At 46.7% G+C, this 25,829-nt stretch overlaps 2 protein-coding genes and 2 long non-coding RNA genes across 9 annotated transcripts in view; 2 read left to right on the forward strand and 2 right to left on the reverse strand.

The window, feature by feature from the left end:
* LOC140418386 (uncharacterized) lies at positions 1-17,835 on the forward strand. Of its 5 annotated transcripts, XR_011944985.1 has the most exons (4): positions 109-131; positions 3,420-3,549; positions 16,784-16,960; positions 17,656-17,835. XR_011944985.1 is itself a non-coding variant. In XM_072501856.1 (2 exons), the coding sequence occupies exon 2, from the start codon at positions 3,497-3,499 to the stop codon at positions 4,532-4,534; it is 1,038 nt and encodes a 345-aa protein (XP_072357957.1). In that variant the 5' UTR covers positions 21-131; positions 3,420-3,496; the 3' UTR covers positions 4,535-4,672. The 5 variants fall into 5 exon arrangements, 3 of the variants coding, with proteins under 3 accessions (XP_072357957.1, XP_072357959.1, XP_072357958.1); XR_011944986.1 differs by lacking the exon at positions 3,420-3,549 and having other exon boundaries at positions 1-131; XM_072501856.1 differs by lacking the exons at positions 16,784-16,960; positions 17,656-17,835 and having other exon boundaries at positions 21-131; positions 3,420-4,672.
* On the reverse strand, positions 9,441-14,503 carry LOC140418394 (ER membrane protein complex subunit 4-like). 2 transcript variants are annotated; one of them, XM_072501875.1, is made up of 5 exons: positions 14,486-14,503; positions 13,605-13,716; positions 13,233-13,386; positions 11,744-11,904; positions 9,441-11,272 (listed from the first exon to the last, which is right to left on the reverse strand). In XM_072501875.1, exons 2-5 carry the CDS (start codon positions 13,680-13,682, stop codon positions 11,237-11,239), a joined length of 429 nt encoding a protein of 142 aa, XP_072357976.1. In that variant the 5' UTR covers positions 13,683-13,716; positions 14,486-14,503; the 3' UTR covers positions 9,441-11,236. The 2 variants fall into 2 exon arrangements, with proteins under 2 accessions (XP_072357976.1, XP_072357975.1); XM_072501874.1 differs by lacking the exon at positions 14,486-14,503 and adding an exon at positions 14,326-14,476.
* On the reverse strand, positions 14,930-20,358 carry LOC140418408 (uncharacterized). Its single transcript, XR_011945018.1, has 2 exons — positions 20,321-20,358; positions 14,930-16,930 (listed from the first exon to the last, which is right to left on the reverse strand). It is a non-coding gene; the product is annotated as an uncharacterized lncRNA (long non-coding RNA).
* Positions 19,679-25,829, forward strand: part of LOC140418410 (uncharacterized) — a 16,869-nt gene continuing 10,718 nt past the window's right edge. The window contains exon 1 of the long non-coding RNA XR_011945020.1: positions 19,679-20,254. This is a non-coding gene — a long non-coding RNA (uncharacterized lncRNA). The remainder of the gene's footprint in view (positions 20,255-25,829) is intronic.

Genomic DNA, 25,829 nt, shown 5'->3' on the forward strand with positions numbered 1-25,829 from the left:
TTCCGCCCACGCTGTAGCGTCACCAAGACGCCAGCGCATGCGCTCTGCTCCACGCTGAACCAAGATGGCGGATGTTACCCAGGGCTTGGTCCCGGGAGAAAGACTCGGAGCAGCAAACGCGGGATCTGCAGGTTCGTATTCGAGGTTTGAAGCCTTCACCAGACATTTATAAATTTTACCCGTCTATCCGCCGACTGCATGGCTCCCTGTACGTTTCCACATCCTTACCAGCTGCTGATGATGTGGAGATACCGGCGTTGGATTGGGGTGAGCTCAGTAAGAAGTCTGACACCAGGTTAAAGTCCAACAGGTTTGTTTCAAATCACTTACTTTCGGAACGCTGCTCCTTCCTCAGGTGAATGAAGAGGTATATATATATGGCAGCACGGTAGCATTGCGGATAGCACAATTGCTTCACTGCTCCAGGGTCCCAGGTTCGATTCCGGCTTGGGTCACTGTCTGCGGAGTCTGCACATCCCGTTTCTGCGTGGGTTTCCTCCGGGTGCTCTGGTTTCCTCCCACAGTCCCAAGTTGTGCAGGTTAGGTGGTTTGGCCCTGATAAATTGCCCTTAGTGTCCAAAATTCCCCTTAGTGTTGGGTGGGGTTACTGGCTTACGGAGATAGAGTGGAGGTGTGTGTTTGGGTAGGGTGCTCTTTCCAAGAGCCGGTGCAGACTCGAAGGGCCGAATGGCCTCCTCCTGCACTGTAAATTCTATGATATAATTCTGGAACCTACCTCTTCATTCACCTGAGAAAGGAACCGTGCTCCGAAAGCTAGTGATTTGAATCAGACCTGTTGGACTTTGACCTTGTGCAAGACTTCTTACTGAGCTCACCCCAATCCAAGCATCTCCACATCATCTTTGTTCAGGACGCCGGAGGTGGGGGTGTTGTGAATTTCTCTACTGGACTGCTGTGATAGATTTTAGAAACCCCTTTACTGGGGGTCAGAAGGGGAGGATTTAGATACAGCAAACTCAATCCAAGAGAAATGTTTGTCTCTTTTGCATTTAGTTTCTGGACTGACAGTGATGGTTTTTGTAAACCTCCATTTAGAGCGTATTAGAAGAGGATTTGCAGACACGAAACTTGAACCAAGTTTCACATCAAAATCTGGCCACATTATTTGATTACTCAGCACCTGAATGTAATCGCCCTTTTAGCATAATGATTGAGTTCCAAATCATTGACATTCACTGTGTAAATCTGCCATCCTTAGTTGGGTGATGTTATTGAAGTGGAAATAGTCAATAATGGTGATGATGTTGATATCTGGATGAAAGCTCAAGTTTAAGGTGAAATATTTAGTCTGGTTCGGACTCTGGCAGTTCAGAGGAGAAGGGGTGAAGATAGTGGCTGGCGGGAACTGTAGACAATATGAAAATGGAGGAAATTTCTGTTCATCCAGTATTGGATGTTGAACAAGTCAGGATGGTGTGTACGTTGGAGGAGAACTTGGTGGTGATGGTGTTCACAACCACCTGCTACCCTGGTCCTTCTAGGTGGAGGAAGATGGGAGTTTTTGGAAGTTCTATCAAACGTCTTGTTGAGTTGTAGATATATAAAATATCTCTACTTCATTCCTTGCCTTTCCTTTCCTGCTCCTCCCCTCTCCTCTTTTGCTCTCTTCTCCCAGCGAGACCAGATAATTGTGTAGGTCCAGACCAAGTGGCAGGTTCCCTTCCTTGAGGGACGACTTACCAGGGGTAAGCCATGGGGTACGGGCCTCTGGCTGAAAATAGATAAGTCCCCGGGACCTGATGGGATTTATCCTAGGATTCTCTGGGAGGCCAGGGAAGAGATTGCTGGACCATTGGCTTTGATTTTTATGTCATCATTGGCTACAGGAATAGTGCCAGAGGACTGGAGGATAGCAAATGTGGTCCCTTTGTTCAAAAAGGGGAGCAGAGACAACCCCGGCAACTATAGACCGGTGAGCCTCACGTCTGTAGTGGGTAAAGTCTTGGAGGGGATTATAAGAGACAAGATTTATAATCATCTAGATAGGAATAATATGATCAGGGATAGTCAGCATGGCTTTGTGAAGGGTAGGTCATGTCTCACAAACCTTATTGAGTTCTTTGAGAAGGTGACTGAACAGGTAGACGAGGGTAGAGCAGTTGATGTGTATATGGATTTCAGCAAAGCGTTTGATAAGGTTCCCCACGGTAGGCTATTGCAGAAAATATGGAGGCTGGGGATTGAGGGTGATTTAGAGATGTGGATCAGAAATTGGCTAGCTGAAAGAAGACAGGGTGGTGGTTGATGGGAAATGTTCAGAATGGAGTTCAGTCACAAGTGGAGTACCACAAGGATCTGTTCTGGGGCCGTTGCTGTTTGTCATTTTTATCAATGACCTAGAGGAAGGCGCAGAAGGGTGGGTGAGTAAATTTGCAGACGATACTAAAGTCGGTGGTGTTGTCGATAGTGTGGAAGGAAGTAGCAGGTTACAGAGGGATATAGATAAGCTGCAGAGCTGGGCTGAGAGGTGGCAAATGGAGTTTAATGTAGAGAAGTGTGAGGTGATTCACTTTGGAAGGAATAACAGGAATGTGGAATATTTGGCTAATGGAAAAGTTCTTGAAAGTGTGGATGAGCAGAGGGATCTAGGTGTCCATGTACATAGATCCCTGAAAGTTGCCACCCAGGTTGATAGGGTGGTGAAGAAGGCCTATGGAGTGTTGGCCTTTATTGGTAGAGGGATTGAGTTCCGGAGTCAGGAGGTCATGTTGCAGCTGTACAGAACTCTGGTACGGCCGCATTTGGAGTATTGCGTACAGTTCTGGTCACCGCATTATAGGAAGGACGTGGAGGCTTTGGAGCGGGTGCAGAGGAGATTTACCAGGATGTTGCCTGGTATGGAGGGAATATCTTATGAGGAAAGGCTGATGGACTTGAGGTTGTTTTCGTTGGAGAGAAGAAGGTTAAGAGGAGACTTAATAGAGGCATACAAAATGATTAGGGGGTTGGATAGGGTGGACAGTGAGAGCCTTCTCCCGCGGATGGAAATGGCTGGCACGAGGGGACATAACTTTAAACTGAGGGGTAATAGATATAGGACAGAGGTCAGAGGTAGGTTCTTTACGCAAAGAGTAGTGAGGCCGTGGAATGCCCTACCTGCTACAGTAGTGAACTCGCCAACATTGAGGGCATTTAAAAGTTTATTGGATAAACATATGGATGATAATGGTATAGTGTAGGTTAGATGGCTTTTGTTTCGGTGCAACATCGTGGGCCGAAGGGCCTGTACTGCGCTGTATTGTTCTATGTTCTATATGAACCAGTTCATTCATGGTCACTTTTTCCAAGTGCCAGCCCCACAAATGTCCAGATTCATTCAGCTCAATTTCACAACCTACCGTTGTGTTTTTATTGCTTCTCTCTCACTCCATCTTTTCTGTTTTAAATCAATTTCACAGGATATTAGAAGGGGAGGATTTGCAGTCGGGAAACTGAAACCAGTTTATTGTAACCTGTATACTACCATATTTGAAACATGGAAGGAAAATGCGCCGTTCACAGTGAAAAGAAACCGGACACATGTTCTGTGTATGGACAAGACTTTAGTCCCTCATCTGGTCTGACAAAACATAACTACCGTCACCACAGTGAGAAGCCTTGGAAATGCGGAGACTGTGGGAAGGGCTTTAATTACCCATCTGAGTTGGGGAATCATCAGCGCAGTCACAGTGGGGAGAGACCGTTCACCTGCTCTGAGTGTGGGAAGGGATTCACTTGTTCATCCTCTCTGCTGCAACACCGACAAGTTCACACAGACGAGAGACCTTTTAAATGTCCAGTCTGTGGGAAGTGTCATAAAAGTTCCCGGGAACTGACTGGTCATCAACGTGTTCACAGTGACGAGAGACCGTTCAAATGCTCTCACTGCGAGACTGGTTTCAAGACATTATCTGTCCTCACTGTCCACCAGCGAATTCACACTGGGGAGAGGCCATTCATCTGCTTCACGTGTGGGAAAGGATTTGCTCACTCATCCCACCTGCGGACACACCAGCGAATTCACACCGGGGAGAGACCTTTTAAATGTCAGGACTGTGAGAAAGGCTATACAAGTTCCTGGGAACTGATGTTTCATCAACGTGTTCACACTGGGGAGAGGCCGTTCAGATGCTCTCACTGTGGGACTGGGTTCAGGCGATCATCTGATCTGATTGTACATCAGCGAGTTCACACTGGGGAGAGACCCTTCAACTGCTCTGTGTGTGGGAAGGGATTTACTCGGTTATCCACCCTACTGGAACATCAGCGCATCCACAGTGGAGAGAGGCCGTTCACCTGCTCTAAGTGTGGGAAGGGATTCACTCGGTCATCCCACCTACTGACACATCAGCGAGTTCACACTGGGGAGAGGCCATTCACCTGCTCAGAGTGTGGCAAAGGATTCACTCAATCATCGCATCTGGTAACACATCGGCGCATTCACACTGGGGAAAGACCGTTCACCTGCCCTGGGTGTGGGAAGGGATTCACACAGTCAGCCAACCTGCTGCTACACCAGCAACTTCACAAGTGACTGTGATTGAATTGTTCTGTTAATTGTATCCGGGAGTGAACCATATTCATTGGATCTGTTTCTGCTGGTGTTAATAAACTCCAGTTATAATGGTTAACATTTCACATAAAAGTCAAATAAACCTCCTTTTATGTTAAACACAGGGTGGTAATTTTTAAAATATCTCTAACAGATTAATTCCCTTTGAAGGGTTCCCCAGTCTCCTCCATCCTCACCTCCCCTCCAGTAACAAGTGTGAGGAGCTGATGGAGCTTCTTTGTCACTGAGATTGAGACAATCAGATCAGCTGCCTCTGCTGCTTCCCTCCCTCCCACTAACCCACCAGACCAAACCATTTCTCTAAGTCTGAGCCCTGAACCTGCATCTTTCTCCACTTTCACTCCTACCTTCAATCTTCCTCAGAGCTCATCTTGTCAGAGATCTGCCTTCTGCTCCTTAGACTCCATTCGCACTAAACATCCTGACCATGTTAGCTTCTCCGTGTTAGCTGATATTGTTAACATTTCTCTCTCTCTGTCACTCTCACCTTTAAATCCACCATCATCACCTATCCTCTTAAAAAAGAAAAACTTTTCCTACTGTCGTTGCAAAGTACCGTCCATCTCGTATCACTTTCCTCTCCAAGTCCTTGTGCTCTGTGTCCCCCAAGCATCGGTCCTCGGCCCCTCCTATTTCTCATCTACACGCTGCCACAAGGTGACATTATCTCAAAGCACCGTGTTAGTACACTGACAACACCCAGCTCTACCTCACCCCCATCCCTCTCCATTGCTCCACTGTTACTAAATTATCAAACTGCTTCTCCCACATCCAGTACTGGATGAGCAGAAATTTCCTCCAATTAATAATTGGGAAGACCAAAGGCCATTGTGTTCGGTCACCAGTAGAAATTCCGTTCTCAGGGCAGCACGGTGGCAAAGTGGTTGGCATTGCTGCCTCACAACGCTGAGGTCCCAGGTTCGATCCCGGCACTGGGTCACTGTCCGTGTGGAGTTTGCACATTCTCCCCATGTCTGCGTGGGTTTCACACCCACAACCCAAAGATGTGCATAGTAGATGTATTGGCCACGCTAAATTGCCCCTTAATTGGAAAAAATGAATTGGGTCCTCTAAATTTATTTTTTTTTAAAAAGAAATTCCGTACTCTAACTCCCAAGTCCATCCCTCTCCCTGGGAACTGTCTTGAGGCTGAACCACACTCTGCACAATCATTGAATCTCTGCAGTGCAGAAGGAGGCCATTTGGCCCTTCAAGTCTACACTGACCCTTGAAAAGGGCACCCTACCTATGCCCACTGCCCCGCCCTATCCGCGAAACCATCTAACCTGCACATCTTTTGACCTAAGGGGTAATTTAGCATGGCCAATCCACCTAACCTGCATGTTTGTGGACTGTGGGAGGAAACCAGAGCACCAGGAGGAAGCCCATGCAGACACGGAAAGGATGTGTAAACTCCACACAGACAGTCACCCAAGGCTGGAATTGAACCCAGGTTCTGGTGCTATGAGGCAGCAGTGCTAACCACTGTGCCACCACGCTAGATGAGATTCTGACCACATATTCACACCATCACTCATACCGGATATTTCAAAATCCATAATGTCGCCTGTACCCACCCCAGCTCGGCTGCTGCTGAAACCCACATCCATTCCCCTATTAAAATTCCCGGTCAACCTCACATTCAGTCCACACTTCCCCCGACCAGAACGTGTCAGCGTCTACATCTCTACTGCCCGTGTGCTCTCTCACGTCAGGTCCTGCTCACTTACTCGCCCTGTGCTGGCTGGAAGACTCCACAACCAGCATCTGACGAGTGATCTGATTAATCAGGTTGTTTTGGTGGTGTTCAAGCAAAATGTTGCTCCCGCTGCACCAGGAGAACTCCGGTGTAAATAGTGTCTGCAGTTGCTGAACTCTACTGAGGTGAGAATGGAGCTGCCAGGGCTGCAGTGAACCTTTAAGAACTGCTGTCTGGGTTCATTCCTCTGAATTCACTGACTCCCTGCTGAACCTTAGGAATAGAGTAGACCTGAACAACTTACCAAATACTCAACAAATTGCAAATGATTTCCCAGTAAGAACCAATTTGTACAGGGCGAAAAAGGTAAAAAAAAAAGGGAGCAAACACCTCCTTCACCGAATTCCCCCACTCACCTGACTCTCGGGGTTACACTCAGTTTGCCAAGGCTGCACTAAAGAACCTTGTATTTATAACCAACTCATTCTGCAGTAAAATAGTTAAACTTTGACTGTCTCTCATTTAAACGTTCCAGAGCAAAATCTCCAACTTAAGTCAGCTGTAAATGTGATAGAAAATACTGGTGTTCATTTTGCATCTTTTACAAGCTCACAACATCCCAAAGTGATTCAAATCAAGGATGTATTTGGAATGAGTCAGCATGGTGGTGCAGTGGTTAGTTCTGCTGCCTCACGGCACCGAGGTCCCAGGTTCAGTCCCGGCTCAGGGTCACTGTCAGTGTGGAGTTTGCACATTCTCCCAGTGTTTGTGTGGGTTTCGCCCCCACAACCCAAAGATATGCAGGGTAGGTGGATTGGCCACGCTAAATTTCCCTTAATTGGAAAAAATGAATTGGGTACTCTAAATTTTTTTTTTTTTTAAATATTTCAAAACATTTTTCAAAAAAGGATGTATTTGGAAGGAAGAATGAAGAGAGGCAAAGTAAACTAAACAGTACAATTTTAAACAGAATGCAGGTAGAGTGACCCGGGAGTGAATATAAACAAATATTTCAATGCAACAGGACAGGTCCATAAGACCATGAGCAGAATTAGGCCACTCGGCCCATCGAGTCTGCTCTGCCATTCAATCATGGCTAATATTTTGATATCCCCATTCTCCTGCAATCTCGCCATAACCCCTGATCCCCTAATTGATTAAAAACCTATCTATCTCTGTCTCAAAGACACTCAGTGATTTGGCCTCCACAACCTTCTGCAGCAAAGAGTTCCAGAGATTCACCACCCTCTGGCTGAAGAAATTCCTCATCTCCTGTGTTAAAGGATAGTCCCTTTCGTCTGAGATTGTGTTCTCTGGTTCTAGTTTTCCTACAAGTGGAAACATCCACTCTATCCAGGCCTCACAGTATCCCGTAAGTTTCAATAAGATACCCCCTCATCCTTCTAAACTCCAATGAGTACAGACCCAGAGTCCTCAATCGCTCCTCATACGACAAGCTGTTAATTCCAGGAATCACTCGTGAACCTCCTCTGGACCCTTTCCAAGCCCAGTTCATCCTTCCTTCGATACAGGGCCCAAAACTGCTCACAATACTCCAAATGGGGTCTGATCAGAGCCTTATATAGTCTCAGAAGTATATCCCTGCTCTTGTATTCTCACCCTCTCGACATGAATGCTAACATTGCATTTGCCTTCCTAACTGCCGACTGAACCTGCACATTCACCTTAAGAAAATCTTGAACAAAGACTCCCAAGACCCTTTATGCTTCTGATTTCCTAAGCACTTCCCCAGTTAGTAAATAGTCTATGATTCCATTCCTCCTTCCAATGTGCATAACCTCACATTTTTCCACGTTGTATTCCATCTGCCACTTCTTTGCCCACTCTCCTAGCCTGTCCAAGTCCTTCTGCAGCCCACCTGCTTCCTCAATACTACCTGTCCCTCTGCAGATCTTTGTATCATCTGCAAACTTAGCAAAAGTGCCTTCAGATCATTCATGTATATTCTGAAAAGTTGTGGTCCCAGCACCGACCCCTGAGGGACACCACGAGTCACTGGCTGCCATACTGACCCTTTATCCCCACTCTCTGCCAGTCAGCCAATCCTCTGTCCACGCCAGGATCTTACCCTTAACTTATTTAAAAGTAGGACGGCATGTGGCGCAGTAGATGGCACTGGGACTGTGGCGTGGAGGACCTGGATTTGAATCCCGGCCCTGGGTCACAGTCCGTGTGGAGTTTGCACATTTTCCCCATGTCTGCGTAAGTTTCACCCCCACAACCCAAATATGTGCAGGTTAGGTGGATTGGCCACACTAAATTGCCCCTCAATTGGAAAATAAAAATAATTGGGTACTCTAAATTGATTTTTAACAACTTATTTAATCGTCTCATATGCGGCACCTTGTTAAAGGCCTTCTGGTCGATCAACTTGGTCAAAACATCCTAATTGGGTCTTCGGTTTATTGGAGGAAGAGAGTGGAAAAACACGTTATACTGAATCTTTCTAAATCATTGGCTAATCCACATCTGAAATATTGTGTTACCACAGCTTAGGAAATATAGCAAGGAATTGGAGAGGGTACAGGGAAGCCTTGCTAGAATAGTATCAGTGATGAGAGGTTTCTGTTCTGTGAAGAGACCTGCAAAGCCGGGATTGTTCTCCCAGTATCAGAGAAGGTGAAGGAAAGAGAGACTGAAATATTTGAGGCGTTTTCATCAACATAGAGAGAAGTTGTTTCCATTGGCAGGGTGGTTGGTAACAACAGAAGACAGCTTTAAAATATTTGTCATAACAGCCAGGGTGGACATGAGTAGAGATGATTTTACTCAGTGAATTCTGGTGATCTGGAACACGAGAATATCTGGTGAAAGCAGCTCCAATGATAAATGATTTTTACTGTATTGAAGGTGCAATAAATATCAAGTTCTTGTTGACTGTAGATAGGAATTCAGTGATCAGCCTGAAATTCATGGGTACCAGCACAACAGGGAAAGAGAGAGAGAGACAGAGAGCGTTCACCAGCTGAGTGTGGATCACTCAGTCATTCCATTTACTGAGACAGCAGCATGAAGTCTGGGACAGAGGAGGCGAGGCTGTTGCAGAGTTAAAAATGAAACCTATTAAGGAGCAGGAGAGCTTTGAGCTGGTGGAGTCTATGAAATCTGAGACTCGTTTTCCTTTGCTGTCATTTCACAGAGGCCCAGTTTTGCCAAGATTCTTTATTTCCACAGTTACAGGATCATTGAAAAGACATTGCAGCTTCTTTACAGCACAGCCAAACTCGCACTGACTGAATATTTCTCCACTCACCTCAAGGTTATCGATTCGCATCCAGCCTCCTCAGTCCACTCCTGTATCGGGCACAGTCTCAGAGTTGGGAGGGGTCAGGGGTGCGCCCTGACCATTAGGACCCCAGCAACAGTAGAGTAACAATTCAAACACAAACATTAAATGAAGTGAAAGCAGATTGTCGAGACCTGTCATAAACTCCTGGAGATGCTGCAGTCACTTCACACACCAGAGGAGGTTAACAGGGAAGCTCAGTGACAGTGCAGAGTATCAGAGTGGAACACATTCAGGTATAATGTCCAGATTGACAGAAACCCCTGGAGATGCTGCAGTCACTTCACGCACCAGAGGAGGTTAACAGGGAAGCTCAGTGACAGTGCAGAGTATCAGAGTGGAACACATTCAGGTACAATGCCCAGACTGACTTTGGAGCAAATCTTTTCTGGAACCTGGGAAGGGCAGTTGAAAGACCAGAAACACATCCATTGGCACACATGTACTCATACGTAGGCATCCTCGCACACGCGCTTAGCCGCCCTCACACACACACGCAACATGCATAGGTGCACTCGCACGCACCGCGCGCACACACACCCCACACACCCACCCACAGGCACATAGACACGCACGTATGTGTGCCCGCTCACAGATACACAAGCACTAAATATTCAATAACGTGCCTCTTGTCAGTACTGTGGAACATAAAACCAGGGTCCCTGTCACATTGTGCCCCCTCAGGATGTACAAGATCCTGAGGCCAATTTGATGAAGAGAAGGAAGGCAGCACGTACCCAGACCACTCCTTTCCCAGCCTGGTGTCCGAGCGACAGTATTATCCTTCACACAGCCTGACGTGGTATCTGGTGGTAATCGGAGCGTTTGTGGGATCTTGCTGTGCAGTCCCTGCCGAGTTTCCCACGTGAAAACAGTGAACGTGTTTCAAATACAAAAAGCTGCCGTGTTGATTGAAAGGTCTGGGCCAGTCTGAAAAGGCACAGGAGGAAGACGATCTCTTCCTTTTGACGGGTCACTCCTGCAGTGCAGCCCCTGCCGTTCTGTGGGAGGAGACGGCGACTGCCACATGCACAGTAAGATCCCACAAAGTGTTATGCAACACAGGGTCAGGAACCTAATTTCAGTGGGGGTTTGAGGGACACTGGAGAGAACTTCCCTCCCCATCCTGCTGTTGCTGTTTATATTTTACATTCGCTTGAGGGGGTGGACAGGGACAGATGGAGAGCAAGACCCACCGGGATCATCCGGGAATGACTGATTCAGGCGCCTCCCGTCCCATCGTCAGCCCCAACACATCCTTCATTCGTGGCTCAGCAAAGGGAGTTGAAGAATCAATGAATGAATACCCAGTGACAAAATGCACAGTCGTTGCTGCCAACATCTCCGGCCATTCCTGTGGTCATGTGTACACGGGCCAGCTGTCTGTCTCTTTGTGTGTGTGTTGGGTGGGGGGGGGGGGGGGGGGGGGATGCGATGGGAGAGCAGGTTACCTGGAGCCTGCCTGGTCCGACGTTAACCAGGCGGAAGCAGATTCAGTCCAGTGTTATCACCCTCGGGCGTTGTCTCTCCGAGCGATGGGAGGGCAAGTTACCTGGAGCCGGCCTGGTCAGACGTTAACCAGGCGGAAACAGATTCAGTCCAGTGTCGATCATCCTCGGGCGTTGTCTCTCCGAGCGATGGGAGGAGAGTGGGACCATCACAGGACCAGCCCCCCGCCCGTGTACTCCACTCTCTGTGAAAAGAGGGGAACGTCAGGAATAGGAGTGGGAATAGTTCCTGGCGAGCCTGCTCCACTATTCAGCAAGATCACGGCTGATCATCGACCTCAACTCCACTCTTCCCCACCCCTCAATTCCCAAGGATATCTCCACCTCAGCCTTGAACGCACTCAATGACAGAACATCCAGCATTCCCTGGGATAGAGAATGCCAAAGATTCACAAACCCTCTGGGTGAAGAAATTCTCCCTCATCTCAGTCCAAAATGGCCGCCCCTTATCGAGACTGGCCCTGTGTCCCTGACTCTCTGGGAATTAGCCTCTCCGCATCAACCTTATGGAGTCTCCTCAGAATTTCACACCTTTCAATCGGAGCATCTAAACTGCAGGGAATGTTGGGCCCATTGCTCAGGCTCCAGAGCACTGACCGGTCTCCTCCTCTTCCTATTTTCTTGGCTCCCCCTCACGTTCCGAGTTCAGATCTTACCTGGGGCGGCTGGAGGAATGCCAGCCAGTCGGAGGAGTGTGTGGGCAGCAGCCCCATCGCCTGGCACTTGTAGACGGCTAGGGCCAACCCCAGCAGGTTGCCGATGAAGTAGAGCAGACGCTGCAGCCAGTGCTGAGTCGAATTCCCCAGGACCTTAAAGACTGGGAGTGAGAATAAAAAAACAGAAAGATCAGGAACAGGGGAGAGACTGTGAAATGTTCATAGAGAATTGGGGGATCCTTGTACTCAAATCACAAACAGACAGCATGGAGATACAGCAAGAAATTAGGAAGGCAGATGTTCCGTTAGCCTTCACCGAGGGATGGCGCCAGGGACCGGGGTTTGATTACAGCTTTGGGTGACTGTCCGTGCTGAGCCTGCACATTCACCCTGTGTCAGCCTGAGTTTCCTCCGGGTTCTCTGGTTTCCTCCCACAGTCCAAAGATGTACAGGTTAGGTGGATTGGCCATGATAAATTGCCCCTTAAGTGTCCAAAGGTAAGGTGGGGGTACAGGGACAGGGAGGGAATTGGGTCTCTGTATAGTGGCCTTTCAAATGGTTGGTGCAGACTCGATGGGCCAAATTGCCTCTTTCTGCACTGTAGGGTTTCTATGATTCACTGGAGTTTGAGTGAGGAAATCTTTCTGCAATTGTACAGAGTTTTGGTCAAACACAGGAGGAATAACTTATGCAGTTTGGGTCTCCTTATCTACAGAATTGCCAAGGAGAGAGGGTAACAAAGACTCACCAGATTGGTTCCTGGGATGACAGGATTGTCCAACGAGGAGAGATTGGGAAGAATGGGCCTTTACTCTCTTGGGTTTACGAGACTGAGAGTTGATCTGATTGAAACAGATATAATTGTAAAGAGGGTTTGACAGGGAGATGCGGAGACACGGTTTCCTCTGGCTGCAGAATCCGGAACACAGAGACATAGCCTCAGGGGGGCAGCTAGTTCGGACTGAGCTGAAGAGGAATTTCCTCACCCCATGAGTTGTCTCTAACCCAGAGAGTTGTGGATGTTCAATCACTGATTATATTCCAGGCTGAGATCAATGGATTGTTGGACACCAAGAGAAATCTCAGGGAGATATCTGTACACTGACTGGTGTCTTCAATTAACCCATCTCCCCCAGGGGGATATCTGTACAATGAAGGTAGAAACCTACTTTGCCACCCCTAATATGTTTTACTTTTGTTTTTATATATTTTATCAACCTTAGAACCAGTTGCTATAGTATATTGAGCCATAGAAATAGAATAACCCCATGTCACTTGGCAGTTACTCATCAACAAACTAACTTCTTCTCCTGTAGCAGAGTAAGACCACTTCTTCAAGGCTGAGAAAGCTGGAGAGTAAAAGAGCTCCTCTTCCCTGTCCTTCCTGAACTCCCTTATTCACCCAGCTCTCAGCACTCTGTTCTAAGTCCCATTCAAATGATGCCAGTTAAAAGCTGTTTCTCAGCTGCAGAATCAATACAATACTCACTTGGCGACATGGACATCAGTGCGTGTATAGGTCTCCAGGCCATCATGCAAACCATCATGATAGGGAAGATGGAGATGTTGTTGCCGGCTGTGTACATAATGAACAGATTCATGGGCAGCTGCTTCAATGGGCCAAAGGCGATGTCCCAGCAGAGCTGAAAACAGAAAGTGAGCAGGGCATCAGTAAAGGGAGCCAGGTTGGGGAAGGTCACGTACTGATCTTACACCCAGGGCTGGAAATAAGGATGACGGTTAACACCACAAAAGGTTCCTTTAGTACATGGGGTGCAGCGGTTCACCAACCCAGTTTACCACTGTTGACAAACCAAGCCTGGCCAGCTGGACAACGAGGACACATTCAAATCCAACTTACTTTCTCAACCAGGATCCGGTCTGTTTCTTGGATGCGGATGTCTGGAAGCTGTTTGTCTGAATATGCGACTGGGCTCATGAAGTCGCCCTGGCCATACTGTTGATCACGGCTCCTGTGAAAAACAGAGAACACAAATTGGGTCACCTCAGCAAGCCCTTCAGGACCCTCTTCAAAGAGGGAGTCTCTCCATCAGGGATCCCACTGTGGTGGCAATACTGCCAGCATGAACTAAACCATGAGCAAGCCTAGGGCACACTGCATGCACCAAACTGCCATGGGATTGGACAGCCACAAAGTGCATTGGAGTCAACTGACAATCAGGGTGCCAATCCCCTTGTCCAGTCCTCCGTTAAAAGGCGATTGCACCGAGTCACCGGAGGCAATGAATTTTAGTTTGAAAGTGAACGATGTTGAATGTCGAGAGAGACCCACTGCAGCACCCGGCCCCAGAAACGAGCAATCGTCCCTCCAGCCAACACTCAGGTGGGGGGCTGAAACCAAGATGGCGTCGCAGGGTCGTGACCCCGGGAAAAGAAGCCAAGTGGAGTCGGAGTGGTTTCTGGGAGATTTGAGAAGCTGCTTTCTGCCAAGTGAGGGGCGGAAAGTTTTAGGTTGATGCCCACATCCCCGGGTCAGTGTGCGGTGCCCTCCATGCGAGAGAGCAGGCTGGCCCGGCCTGCGCCTCCTACTCGAACCCCAGGCTCCAGCGCGGCCTCTGCACCTGCGGCTGCCGCTCGGGTTGAGCTCGAGGGTCCACTTCTGCCAGCGCGCGCGGTTGGCGAGCGCCGCCCCGCAGCCATGGCAACGCCGGCGACCGTTAACCGTCCCCCCTCAAATCTGATCCGGGGAATAATCCGCGCGCTTCCGTCAACAAACCACACCCGCTGCAATGCGCATGCGCTGCTGTCCGGACGTCCTCGGCGAAATGCAGACATCGCTGACGTTTCCCCCATCTTTGTTAGGGGCACGTCGAGCAACCAAATGTCAACGGTTTCTTCACAAGTGATGCGAGACTTGCTGAGTTTATCCAGCATTTTGTTTTTATTTCAGATTTCTAGCATCCGCAATATTTTACTTCTATTCCCGGCCCATTTCTACCTCACATGTAACTGGGTATCATGAGTGAAGCTACCACCAGGCTCAGGGCTAACCCTTACAGCCAAGTTGCAATGAAATATTGTGACTTCCTGCAGGTGCTGGAACTGATGGGAGGACAATTTGCACACATTGGTCAACAGCAATGTTGCTGTAAAGGTTGATTAGAATCACAATATCACTGATGTAACCAATTAATTGGAATGAAATAATGACAGCGATCTCATTGATCCGAGAGACAGTTTGATCTTTAATTGATTTGAAATAAATCATCTCAAAAACAGGTGTTGAATGTAGATGATGTCCTGTTTAATAATAATCTTTATTAATGTTACAAGTAGGCTTATATTAACACTGCGATGAATTTACTGTGAAAAGTCCCTAGTCACCACACCCTGGTGCCTGTTCAGGTACACTGAGGCAGAATTCCGAATGTCTAAATCACCTAGTAAGCATGTCTTTCGGAACTTGTGGGAGGAAACCGGAGCACCCGGAGGAAACCCACTGGGAGAACGTGCAGATTCCGCACAGACAGTGACCAAGCCTGGAATCGAACCCGGGGCCCTGGTGCTGTGAAGCAACAGTGCTAACCACTGTGCTACCGTGCTGCCCATATTTCATTCACTGTCATGAATTAGATTCAGCTTGGTGACAGGGTGGGTTCTGATTAACCTTCCACTGGGGACATAAAAAGGGTAAGATTTATTCTTGTTATCCTCTATCAGTGGTATATCAAATAGAGCAGAAAAATATACGGGCAGTGCATGAAATCTGACTTCTCTCTTCAGAGCTCATGTCCCACTGCAACAGTGTTTTTGTATGAGGTTCCCTCTGGTTCCTGTCACTGAGTCTCTCAGCCTGCAGTAATACACCGCGCTGTCAGACAGCTGCAGCTCACTGATCGTTCCTCACTTACCCCCACACATTTCAAACTGTCGATTGATGCAGAAAATTGAGTCCCCCACCCTCTGCAAATTTCTACTGAGCCTTGGGGAAGTGTCCAGGTGACTTTCCCTCTCCTTGATGCCCCACAATGTCAGCAGCTCAGACTCCAGCTCAATACCCCTGAGCCCAGGTTCTGCAAGTTGCAGACACTCCTCAGATATGATTGCCCAGGATTGTAACGTTCTCCAAAAACGCCCACATACTGCAATCCTAGCACATCACCTGTCCTGTGGAGAACATCAAACTCCAGCCTAGTTATAGGGGTTATTAACTTGAGCAGAAATAAACAAAGGACGTGATTAACAATAACATCCAATCCCTGGAGTCACACATGAACCCGCTGGTGTCTCAGCAGGTTGGATGATCGATTGAATCCCTTCCCACACTCGGGGCAGGTGAATGGTTTCTCCCCACTGTGAGTGCGTTGGTGTGTCTGGAGATTGGATGATTGAGTGAATTGTTTCCCACACACGGAGCAGGTGAATATCCTTTCCCCAGTATGAATTCGCTGGTGTTGAATAAGGTGAGATGATTGTCTAAATTTCTTCTCACAATGAGAGCAACTGAATGGTCTCTTGTCAGTGTGAACAAGCTGGTGTTTAATTAGATCTGGAGAGGTTTTAAAGCAATCCCCACAGTAAAAGCATTTAAAAGGTCTCTCGTCACTGTGAACTCTCTGGTGTGACCCCAGGCTGGATGACTTTGCGAATTCCTTCCCACACATGGAGCACCTGAACGGTCTCTCCCCAGTGTGACTGCGCCGATGGCTCTCCAGCTGGGATGGGTAACTGAATCCCTTCCCACAGTCCCCACATTTCCAAGGTTTCTCCATGGTGCCAGTGTCCTTGTGTCTCCAGGTTGGATGATCAGTTGCCCATCTTGATCGGACACAGAACATGTGAACGGTTTCTCCTCACTGTAAATGGTGTGATGTTTCTTCAGGCTGTGTATTTGGTTAAAGCTCTTTCCACAGTCAGTTCACTGGTACTCTCTCACTCGGATGTGTGTTGTGTGGGTCTCGGGGCTTTTCCAGTCACACTGATGTTTCCACAGTCAGTTCACTGGAACACTCTCACTCGGCTGTGTGTGTGTCTCGGTGTTTTTCCAGTCACACTGATGTTTGAAATCTTTTCCCACAGGCAGAACAGACAAACATTTCTCCTTCGACATGCAAAGGCCAATGATATTCAAGTCCTGATGAATCGAATGACTCTGCCAGATCTTGACATGATGTTTGCTTTCCTCATCTGCAAATCCTCGTCTGCAAATCCTCACCTTCTCGTGCTCTGTAAAAGGAGATTACCAAAGTCATCACTGTAAGTAGAGGACAGAAATGCAGAACAGATCATTCTCGTTTCTAGGGACCATTTTTTCCCTCTTATTCCACTACAGCTGCAGATCCCCGTCCCACACACTCTCCCTCCCCACTGGGCTGAAATACAGATAAAGTGTTGGATATATTTTCCTGCATCCCTTTAACAAATTTGTACAAATAGAGATAGAATCATGTTTGATAATTCACTTCATTCATGAATCCTGTTGAAACGTTTCACAATCAATCATCTGAATATGTGTTCCCAGCAAGTTAGAAAACTTTCTATTAGACTTCACTGGAAAACACTTAAATCTATGATCTCTTGTCACAACCACATAAATATAAATGTGGATTGAAATTCAGGAGAAAGGACTCTATTCCACAAATAAGATATAGAACAAATAGACTACAAGGCAGTGCAATGACCTACTTTATAAAGCTCATAGACAGTATGTAAATGATTGAGAATTTAATGAACTCATGCTGACAACATATGATCTGTGGATTTAATACAAATTGCAGATTGCAGAGAATCATTTCTATTCTGCTGGTTAAGGACTCCTGCTTTTTGTAACCTATTGTAATTATTTGTCTGATGAAATGATCATAATGTGCAATACTTTTATTATTTTATACTTTTATTTAATGGCTGTCTACAACTATGTGATGAATCCTAATTACTTATTATATTTGTAGCATCATCACAATTCTGAACCTGCCACACTTATGATTTTGAAGCAAACCAATGATCTATTGAACCAAACTAATTCTCTATGAATCTGGATCACCTTGATGGACCAGACGGAATAACCAACGTTAACCTTATTCCAGAAGTGACTGTGTGGAGATTAAATGAGCAATTGTTAAGGTGGTTTCTCCAAGCCTCCCGGGCTTTTTTTTTCTCTCTATCTCTCTCTCTGTGTTTTCAAATCCTCCCCATCCAGCCGCCAGCTCCATCACTCCTTCGACCAGCTGTAGATGTGACAAATAAACACCTATCCATGGTCAAGACTGACACAGCGCATGCTCCAAATACTGGGCGACACAGCACCTGTACACTGGTCTCCTATGGTGTAGATAGGGGACATTCACCACTGTGGGGAATGCTGGGTAAAAAAACCACCATTGTGATTCACAATTCACTTTCTTGTGATTATTTAGCAGTAATGCAGTAGAGAGTGACCATAAAATAAATCATTAAAGTGAGGAATTTGACATGTTGTAACCTACAAGGTTACAGATCAAGAGCTAGAAAGTGGGGGTGGTCTGATACAGATATGATGGGCCAACAGGCCTCCTTTAGTCCTATAAATTTAAATGTTCTGTTTCCATTGTCGAACATATTTAAGACTGAAATAGACTGAATTTTGGTCTCTCAGAGAATCAAGGGTTCTGGCGAACAGGCAGGAGGGAGGAATTGAGGCAAAGGGATCCCTTCCCACAGTCCCCACATTTCCACGGTTTCTTTGTATTGCGAATGAATTTATGTCTCTCCAGGTTGGATGATCAGTTGAAGCCTCGTCCCACACACAGAATATATGTACGGTTTCTCCCTGCTGTGAATGGTGTGATGTTTGTTCAGGCTGTGTAACTGCTTAACGGTCTACCGGAACACTCTCACTTGGGTGTGTGTATGTCTCGGTGCTTTTCCAGTCACACTGATGTTTGAAATCATTTCCCGCAGACAAAACAGATAAATATTTCTCTTTTGACATTCAAAGCTTGATGATATTCAGCTCCGAGTGAAATCAAGTGATGATCAGATCTTAATGTGATGCTTGGTTTGAGTTCCCCATCCACAAATCATCTCCTAATATCCTATAATCAGAGTTTACAAAAGTCATTGCTGTCCGTGCAGGAGAGAAATTTACAACAAACAATTCTAGTTTCTATGCAACATTCATTCTTTTCTTGTTTTCCCAAACGTGTTGCTCAATCATAATAAAATAAACCAAAATCAGAAACAAAGTCCCAACAAGAGCAAAAGAATCTTCCTGGCTAAACCAGAATGTTATTACCAATGTCTATGAGACACTCTGTACTCTGAGGAATCCACCGATTGTGGAAGGTGTCAACTGTTCTGGTGGACACCGCATGCTCCCTCCCCAGAGCTACCCAGACACAGGCAGGCAATTGGAAGAGAGGACAAAAGTCTCTTATGGGGCGGCAGTAAAGTGACATTATCCAAAGGTGGAGCAGGCTCAATGGACTGATTTTTTTTTTTTATTCGTTCATATTTATTGCCCATCCCTAATTGCCCTGGACGAGACAGTTAAGAGTCTACTATATTGCTGTGGGTCTGGAGTCACATGTCGGCCAGACTGAGTAAGGACGGCAGATTTCCTTCTCTCAAGGACATTAGTGAATTAGTTCAGTTTTTTAAAATGTATTTGTTCAAGGTTTTTCAATAATTTTACAGAACACTGCAAAAAGGAAAATAATACAAAGAAAACAGGGCAACATGCCAACAAAACAAAATGTTTTAACCCTCTAAACGGTAAACCCCCAACTCAAACCAAAATGGGGCATGCGCCCCTTACATAAAGGAAAATAAATCAGTCCCCCCCCCATCAGTTGAGTTTTTAATGACAGTTGACAATGGTTTCATGGTCATCATTAGACTGTTAATTCCAGATGCTTATTGAATTCAAATTTCAACATCTGCAGTAGCAGGATTCGAACCTGGGTTTTACCCGAAGCATTACCCTGGATTTCTGGTTTAGTAGTCCAGTGACAATTCCACTATGTGGTACTGGTATAGTGGTAGTGCCGTAGTGGCTGCCTCCTGCTCCTATTTCTTATATTTAACCAGTGTAATCCCCACCACCAAATGGGACCTGATCATCCAAATTCTATAAATTGCTGTTTTAACCAGGCCCAAGAGCAAGTCCAGGAGAAGATCCTCTGACTTACCCAGTCTCTCCACACGGGGCAGCCAAAGATTAGGAGCACGGGGCTGAAGTGTAACAAAAACTTGAGAAGTAGCTTTTGCAGGTAACTAACTATCGGGACTGCAACCTCCCACACTGAATGTATACATGGCCCATGGAATTCTCTGGGCTGCAAGCAACACCTGTCGTCTAATGCACTGCCCGGACACTAGGACCTGGTTGGAAACAGAGGCGCTGAAGCCCCGCCCACCATGTTTCGAATTCGACAAAACAGGTGCGCATGCGCACTCTCTCCCCTGAAACAAGATGGCGGCCGTAAGCCTGGGTCTGTCTCCGGGGAAAAGAGCCGGAGCTGCAAATGTGGGACCCGCAGCTTCGGATTCGGGGCTTGATGCCTTCACCAGGTGTTTAGAAACCCTCCCCGTCCACCCGCCGGCTCCATCGCCCCCTCCGCGTTTCCGCATCCTCACCGGTTTGGAGACCCGATAAACAATAGGATTCCCATCGCTATCACTGCGCATGCTCCAATACAGGGCGGCCCTGCGCCTGCGCACTGCTCTCCTGTGGTCTGGACAGAGGACATTCACCACCGCGGGGGGTGTCGGGTAATGTCCCCGCCATGGTAGCTACCAACCAAGCAGGGAATTGTTAATTATTTCGCTATGATTTGGCGATTGCAGCGGAAATCAGCAATATTGCGAACCCAGGTAGTATGGTGGACAGTGGTGAGCATGGTAGCACTGCTGCCGCGCAGTGCCTGCGACCTGGGTTTGATTCCAGGACTTTGGTGACTTGTGGAGTTTGCACTTTCTCCCCGGGTCTGCATGGGTTTCCTCTGGGTGCTTTCGTTTCCTCTCACAATCCAAGGATGTACAGGTTAAGCGGGGATGGGGAGGTTGGCCTAGGTAGGGTGCTCTTTCAGAGGACTGGTGCCGACTCAATGGACACCTTCTGCAGTGTAGGAATTCGAAATTAGGCATCAAAATTTTACGTTATTTACCCAGAGCTGTAAAGTGAAACATCGTCCACAATAGGTACAAAACGAGAGGATATGAATCTCTGTTTCTTCAACAAACACGGAAAGAAGGAAACAAATGTCCTTTAAGGACCCTTTAAGGGATATATGCCCTTCCCCTCCATTCTGTGAATCCTTTAAGGATTTTCTCTAAAGGTAAACTTGCAGGTTGAGTCCGTAATTAAGAAAGCAAATGCAATGTTGTCATTTATCTCAAGAGGCTTGGAATATAAAAGCAGGGATGTACTTCTGAAGCTTTATAAAGCATTAGTTAGGGCCCATTTAGAATACTGTGAGCAATTTTGGGCCTCACACCTCAGGAAGGACATACTGGCACTGGAGCGGGACCAGCGGAGATTCACACGGATGAAACCAGGAATGGTAGGCCTAACATATGATGAACGTCTGAGGATCCTGGGATTATATTCATTGGAGTTTAGGAGGTTCAGGGGAGATGTAATAGAAACTTACAAGATAATGAATGGCTTAGATAGGGTGGACATAGGGAAGTTGTTTCCATTAGCAGGGGAGACTAGGACCCGGGGGCACAGCCTTAGAATAAAAGGGAGTCACTTTAGAACAGAGATGAGGAGAAATTTCTTCAGCCAGAGTGGTGGGTCTGTGGAATTCATTGCCACAGAGGGCGGTGGAGGCCGGGACGTTGAGTGTCTTTAAGACAGAAGTTGATAAATTCTTGATTTCTCGAGGAATTAAGGGCTATGGAGAGAGAGCGGGTAAATGGAGTTGAAATCAGCCATGATTGAATGGTGGAGTGGACTCGATGGGCCGAATGGCCTTACTTCCGCTCCTATGTCTTATGGACCCGGTCCACTTACCGATCATTGTCAGAGTTCATGGTCTCAGAAGAAAAAATAATACGAGGGTGTGTAAGTTATTTTGGAAATATAGTTAAACAAACACAATTCAATTTATAAACGAAGGTATTAAATTTAAAATAAAGAGTTGTTTTTCAATTTATGCATTCATTTTCCGAACACCTCTGGGGAGTGGGTATATTATTCTATTTTGTAGGATTATGATATATGCCCTTCCCCTCCATTCTGTGATATATGAATGGTGAATCATTCTATCCACATTGCTCCAAGCAGAAGGACACTGGCAGCATGATGGAACAGTGGTTAACACTTCGGCCTCACAGGAACCCAGGTTTGATTCTGGCTTTGGTGACTGGCTGTGTGCAGTTTTTACATCCTCGCCATGTCTGGGTGGGTTTTCTCCGGGTGCTCCAGTTTCCCCCAACAGTCCAAAGATGTGCAAGTTAGATGAATTGGTCCTACCTAAAATTGCCCCTTGGTGTCCAAAGTAGATTGGGAGAATGGACCAAGGTAGGGTGCTATTTCAGAGGGACGGTGCAGACTGAATTGACCGAATGGCCTCCTTTTGCACTGTAAGAATTCTGTGTCTATCATTTCTATGTCTATGACAGTAAGGTGCAGATGTGCAGTAGGAAGGAATCTGCTGGACATTGGCCTCTCTCCACCTTCCAAACATGTGGGGTTTTTCATACTGCAAAACACCCAGCCAATTGTGAGGTTGCAGAATAATTATGTCTTTACTTTATAATTCTATAATCTATCTGTTCTATCACATTAGGGACACTCCCTTAACTTGGCCCTTTATTAATAATGTCACTGGGGCATGTGAAATGTGTAGAATTATTGGATCAATTGCTACCAGGAACTCTTGCGTGTTTAACTAACCAGTGAACCTCTAATGTCTGTTGTCACACACACGTAGATTGAGAGGAATGGACGCGTGTGAGAGTTATCCATCCTGGCATTCTCAGTGTGAACAGGACGGGTTGTATTTGGAGACAGGGTGTCCCAGTTCTCAAACCCGGGATTCTCAGTGTGGGATGTGTTTGGAGACAGGACGTCCCACTTCCCCACCCCGGGGTTCCCAGTGTGAACAGGGCGGGATGTGTTTGGAGACTGGATGTGTTTGGAGAAAGGATGTTCCCAGTTCCCTACACTGGGATTCAGTGTGAACAGGGTGGGATGTGTTTGGAGACAGGATGTTCCAGTTCCCCACCCTGGGATTCTCAGTGTGAACAGGATGGGATGTGTTTGGAGACAGGATGTCCCAGTTCCCCACCCTGGGATTCTCAGTGTGAACAGAGTGGGATGTGTTTGGAGACAGGATGTCCCAGTTCCCCACCCTGGGATTCTCAGTGTGAACAGGATGGGATGTGTTTGGAGACGGGATGTTCCAGTTCTCCACCTTTAAAAGGACAAGGAGAGAACCAGCTCCATTGAATGGTGATGCTTTATGACATCATTCCATTCCCTGGTAAATGCCCTCACAGAATCCAGCTTATTAGTGCTGGGAGTGTTTGATGGGGCAGGGCAGAGGGAATTTTACCCTTATCAAAGCTGTGCATTACCTACTCTCTGGCACTGTTTGATGTGTCATGTAGTGGGAGTTTTCCTTTGTACCTAGCCTGGGCTGTACTTGTCCTGTGAGTTTGTGATGGGATGATTTAGAGAGAACTTTGTTCTGTACCTTAGAAAACGTAGAGGGAAACTTGCATTGTTCCTGACAAGTGACTTCCACTTCAGAAGAGGTGCATTAAATTTACTCAGAAGGCAGAGATGAAATGAATGAAAATGAAATGAAAATCGTTTATTGTCACAAGTAGGCTTCAAATGAAGTTACTGTGAAAAGCTCCTGGTGGGCCACCTTCTTGAACCTCTTCAGTCCATGTGGTGTAGGTCTACCCACAGCGCTGTTAGGAAGGATATTGATGCAGCAACAGCGAAGGAATGGCGATATGTTTCCAAGTCAGCTTGGCGTGGCTTGGAGGGGAACTTCCAGGAGGTGATGTTCCCATGTATCTGCTGCCCTTGCCCTTCTAGGTGAAGTGGTTGTGGGTGGGAAGAGATTCGCTCAGTAACTTATCTGCTTCATGGGTGAGAACTTTGCTGATAATGGATCCACTGCTTTTCCGAAATCCTGGACTTCATTTCAAATTGTAACAGATTGTTTCCCCCCTAACAGGTTCAATAAACATTGTGGTTTGAAGGAATTCTCTGTATCCAGACTCCATTAAACATGCTCAGAAAGTTGGAAACAATGGGCTGTTGATTTAATGTTTATTCGTTAACGTTTTGTTCTCACTGGAACGTTGGAGGTTGAGGGGGGGACCTGATAGAGGTCTCCAAAATTATGAGGGGCATAGACAAAGTGGATAGTCAGAGACTTTTTCCCAGGGCAGAGGGGTCAATTACTAGGGGGCATAGGTTTAAGGTACGAGGGGCAAGGTTTAGAGTAGATGTACAAGGCAACTTTTTTTACACAGAGGGTAGTGGATGCCTGGAACTCGCGGCGGGAGGAGGTGGTGGAAGCAGGGACAATGGTGACGTTTAAGGGGCATCTTGACAAATACATGAATATGATGGGAATAGAGGGATATGGACCCCGAAAGTGTAGAAGATTTTAGTTTAGAAGGGCAGCACGGTCGGCGCAGGCTTGGAGCGCCGAAGGGCCTGTTCCTGTGCTGTACTTTTCTTTGTTCTTTGTATTACATAAGTCACTGCATACTGAGACCATGAGGTCATTGGATACTCAAAGGAGGACACATTAGAAAGACCTGTGAGTGTAATCAGCACATTGTTCTAAGCTGGTTCCTCTGCTCAAAGCTAGACCAGGTCAGAAGCCTCAGGCTTTTATGTACTGAACCATTTTGGTTTTAGTAATGTCTTGCTAACCTGATAATAAATTCCAACACATACTCAGATCCTCTTGCAATGACGTCCAACATACCATTTGCCTTCCTGATCACTTGCTACACCTGCTTTTGGTGACTCATGAACAAGGACAACCAGATCCCTCTGGATATCGGCACTTCCCAATCTCTCACCATTTAAGAAATACTCTACATCACCGTTCCTCCAACCAAAGAGGATAACTTCAAATGCTTTCTATACTATCACCCATTTGCCATGTTCTTGCCCATTCATTAGCCTGTCTAAATTATCTTGAATCCTCCTTGCACTCTCCTCACAACGCACATTTTCACTTCGTTTTGAGTCATCAGCAAATATGGAAATATTGCATTTGGTCCCCACATCCAAATCATTGATATAGATTGTGCATAGCTGGAGCCTGTGCCATTATACTCCCCTCACTCTTATGTTTACTAACCTCCTCTGTGGGAGTTTATCAAAAGTCTTCTGAAGATCCAAATGCACCATATCCATTTTGGTTCCCCTTATCTATTCTGTAGCAATATTCTTAAAGAAAATCTCCGAGCACTGTTAGAAGGACAGGGGAGTTCTCACTGCTGTCTGACTAATAGTTTACTCTCAACCGGGTAGCACGGTAGCATTGTGGATAGCACAATTGCTTCACAGCTCCAGGGTCCCAGGTTCGATACCGGCTTGGGTCACTGTCTGTGCGGAGTCTGCACATCCTCCCCGTGTGTACGTGGGTTTCCTCCGGGTGCTCCGGTTTCCTCCCATAGTCCAAAGATGTGCAGGTTAGGTGGATTGGCCATGATAAATTGCCCCTAGTGTCCAAAATTGCCCTTAGTGTTGGGTGGGGTTACTGTGTTATGGGGATAAGGTGGAGGTGTTGACCTTGGTAGGGTGCTCTTTCCAAGAGCCGGTGCAGACTCGATGGGCCGAATAGCCTCCTTCTGCACTGTAAATTCTATGAACCAATCTCACTAAAAAATCTCTGCTCATTGTCACATTGCTGTTTTTGGAGGCTTACTGTACACAGAGACATCCAAAGTTGTGAAAGGCACTATATACTACAAAGGGACTATAAAACCACGTGCGGCACGGTAGCACAGTGGTTAGCACTGTTGCTTCACAGCACCAGAGTCCCAGGTTCGATTCCCAGCTCAGGGCACTGTCAGTGCAGAGTTATCTCTGTGTCAGCGTTGTTTTCCTCTGGGATTTCCGGTTTTCTCCCACAAATCCAGAAAGACATGGGGCGCG

Source organism: Scyliorhinus torazame, chromosome 5 (assembly GCF_047496885.1).
Source record: "Scyliorhinus torazame isolate Kashiwa2021f chromosome 5, sScyTor2.1, whole genome shotgun sequence".
Lineage (NCBI taxonomy): Eukaryota > Metazoa > Chordata > Chondrichthyes > Carcharhiniformes > Scyliorhinidae > Scyliorhinus > Scyliorhinus torazame.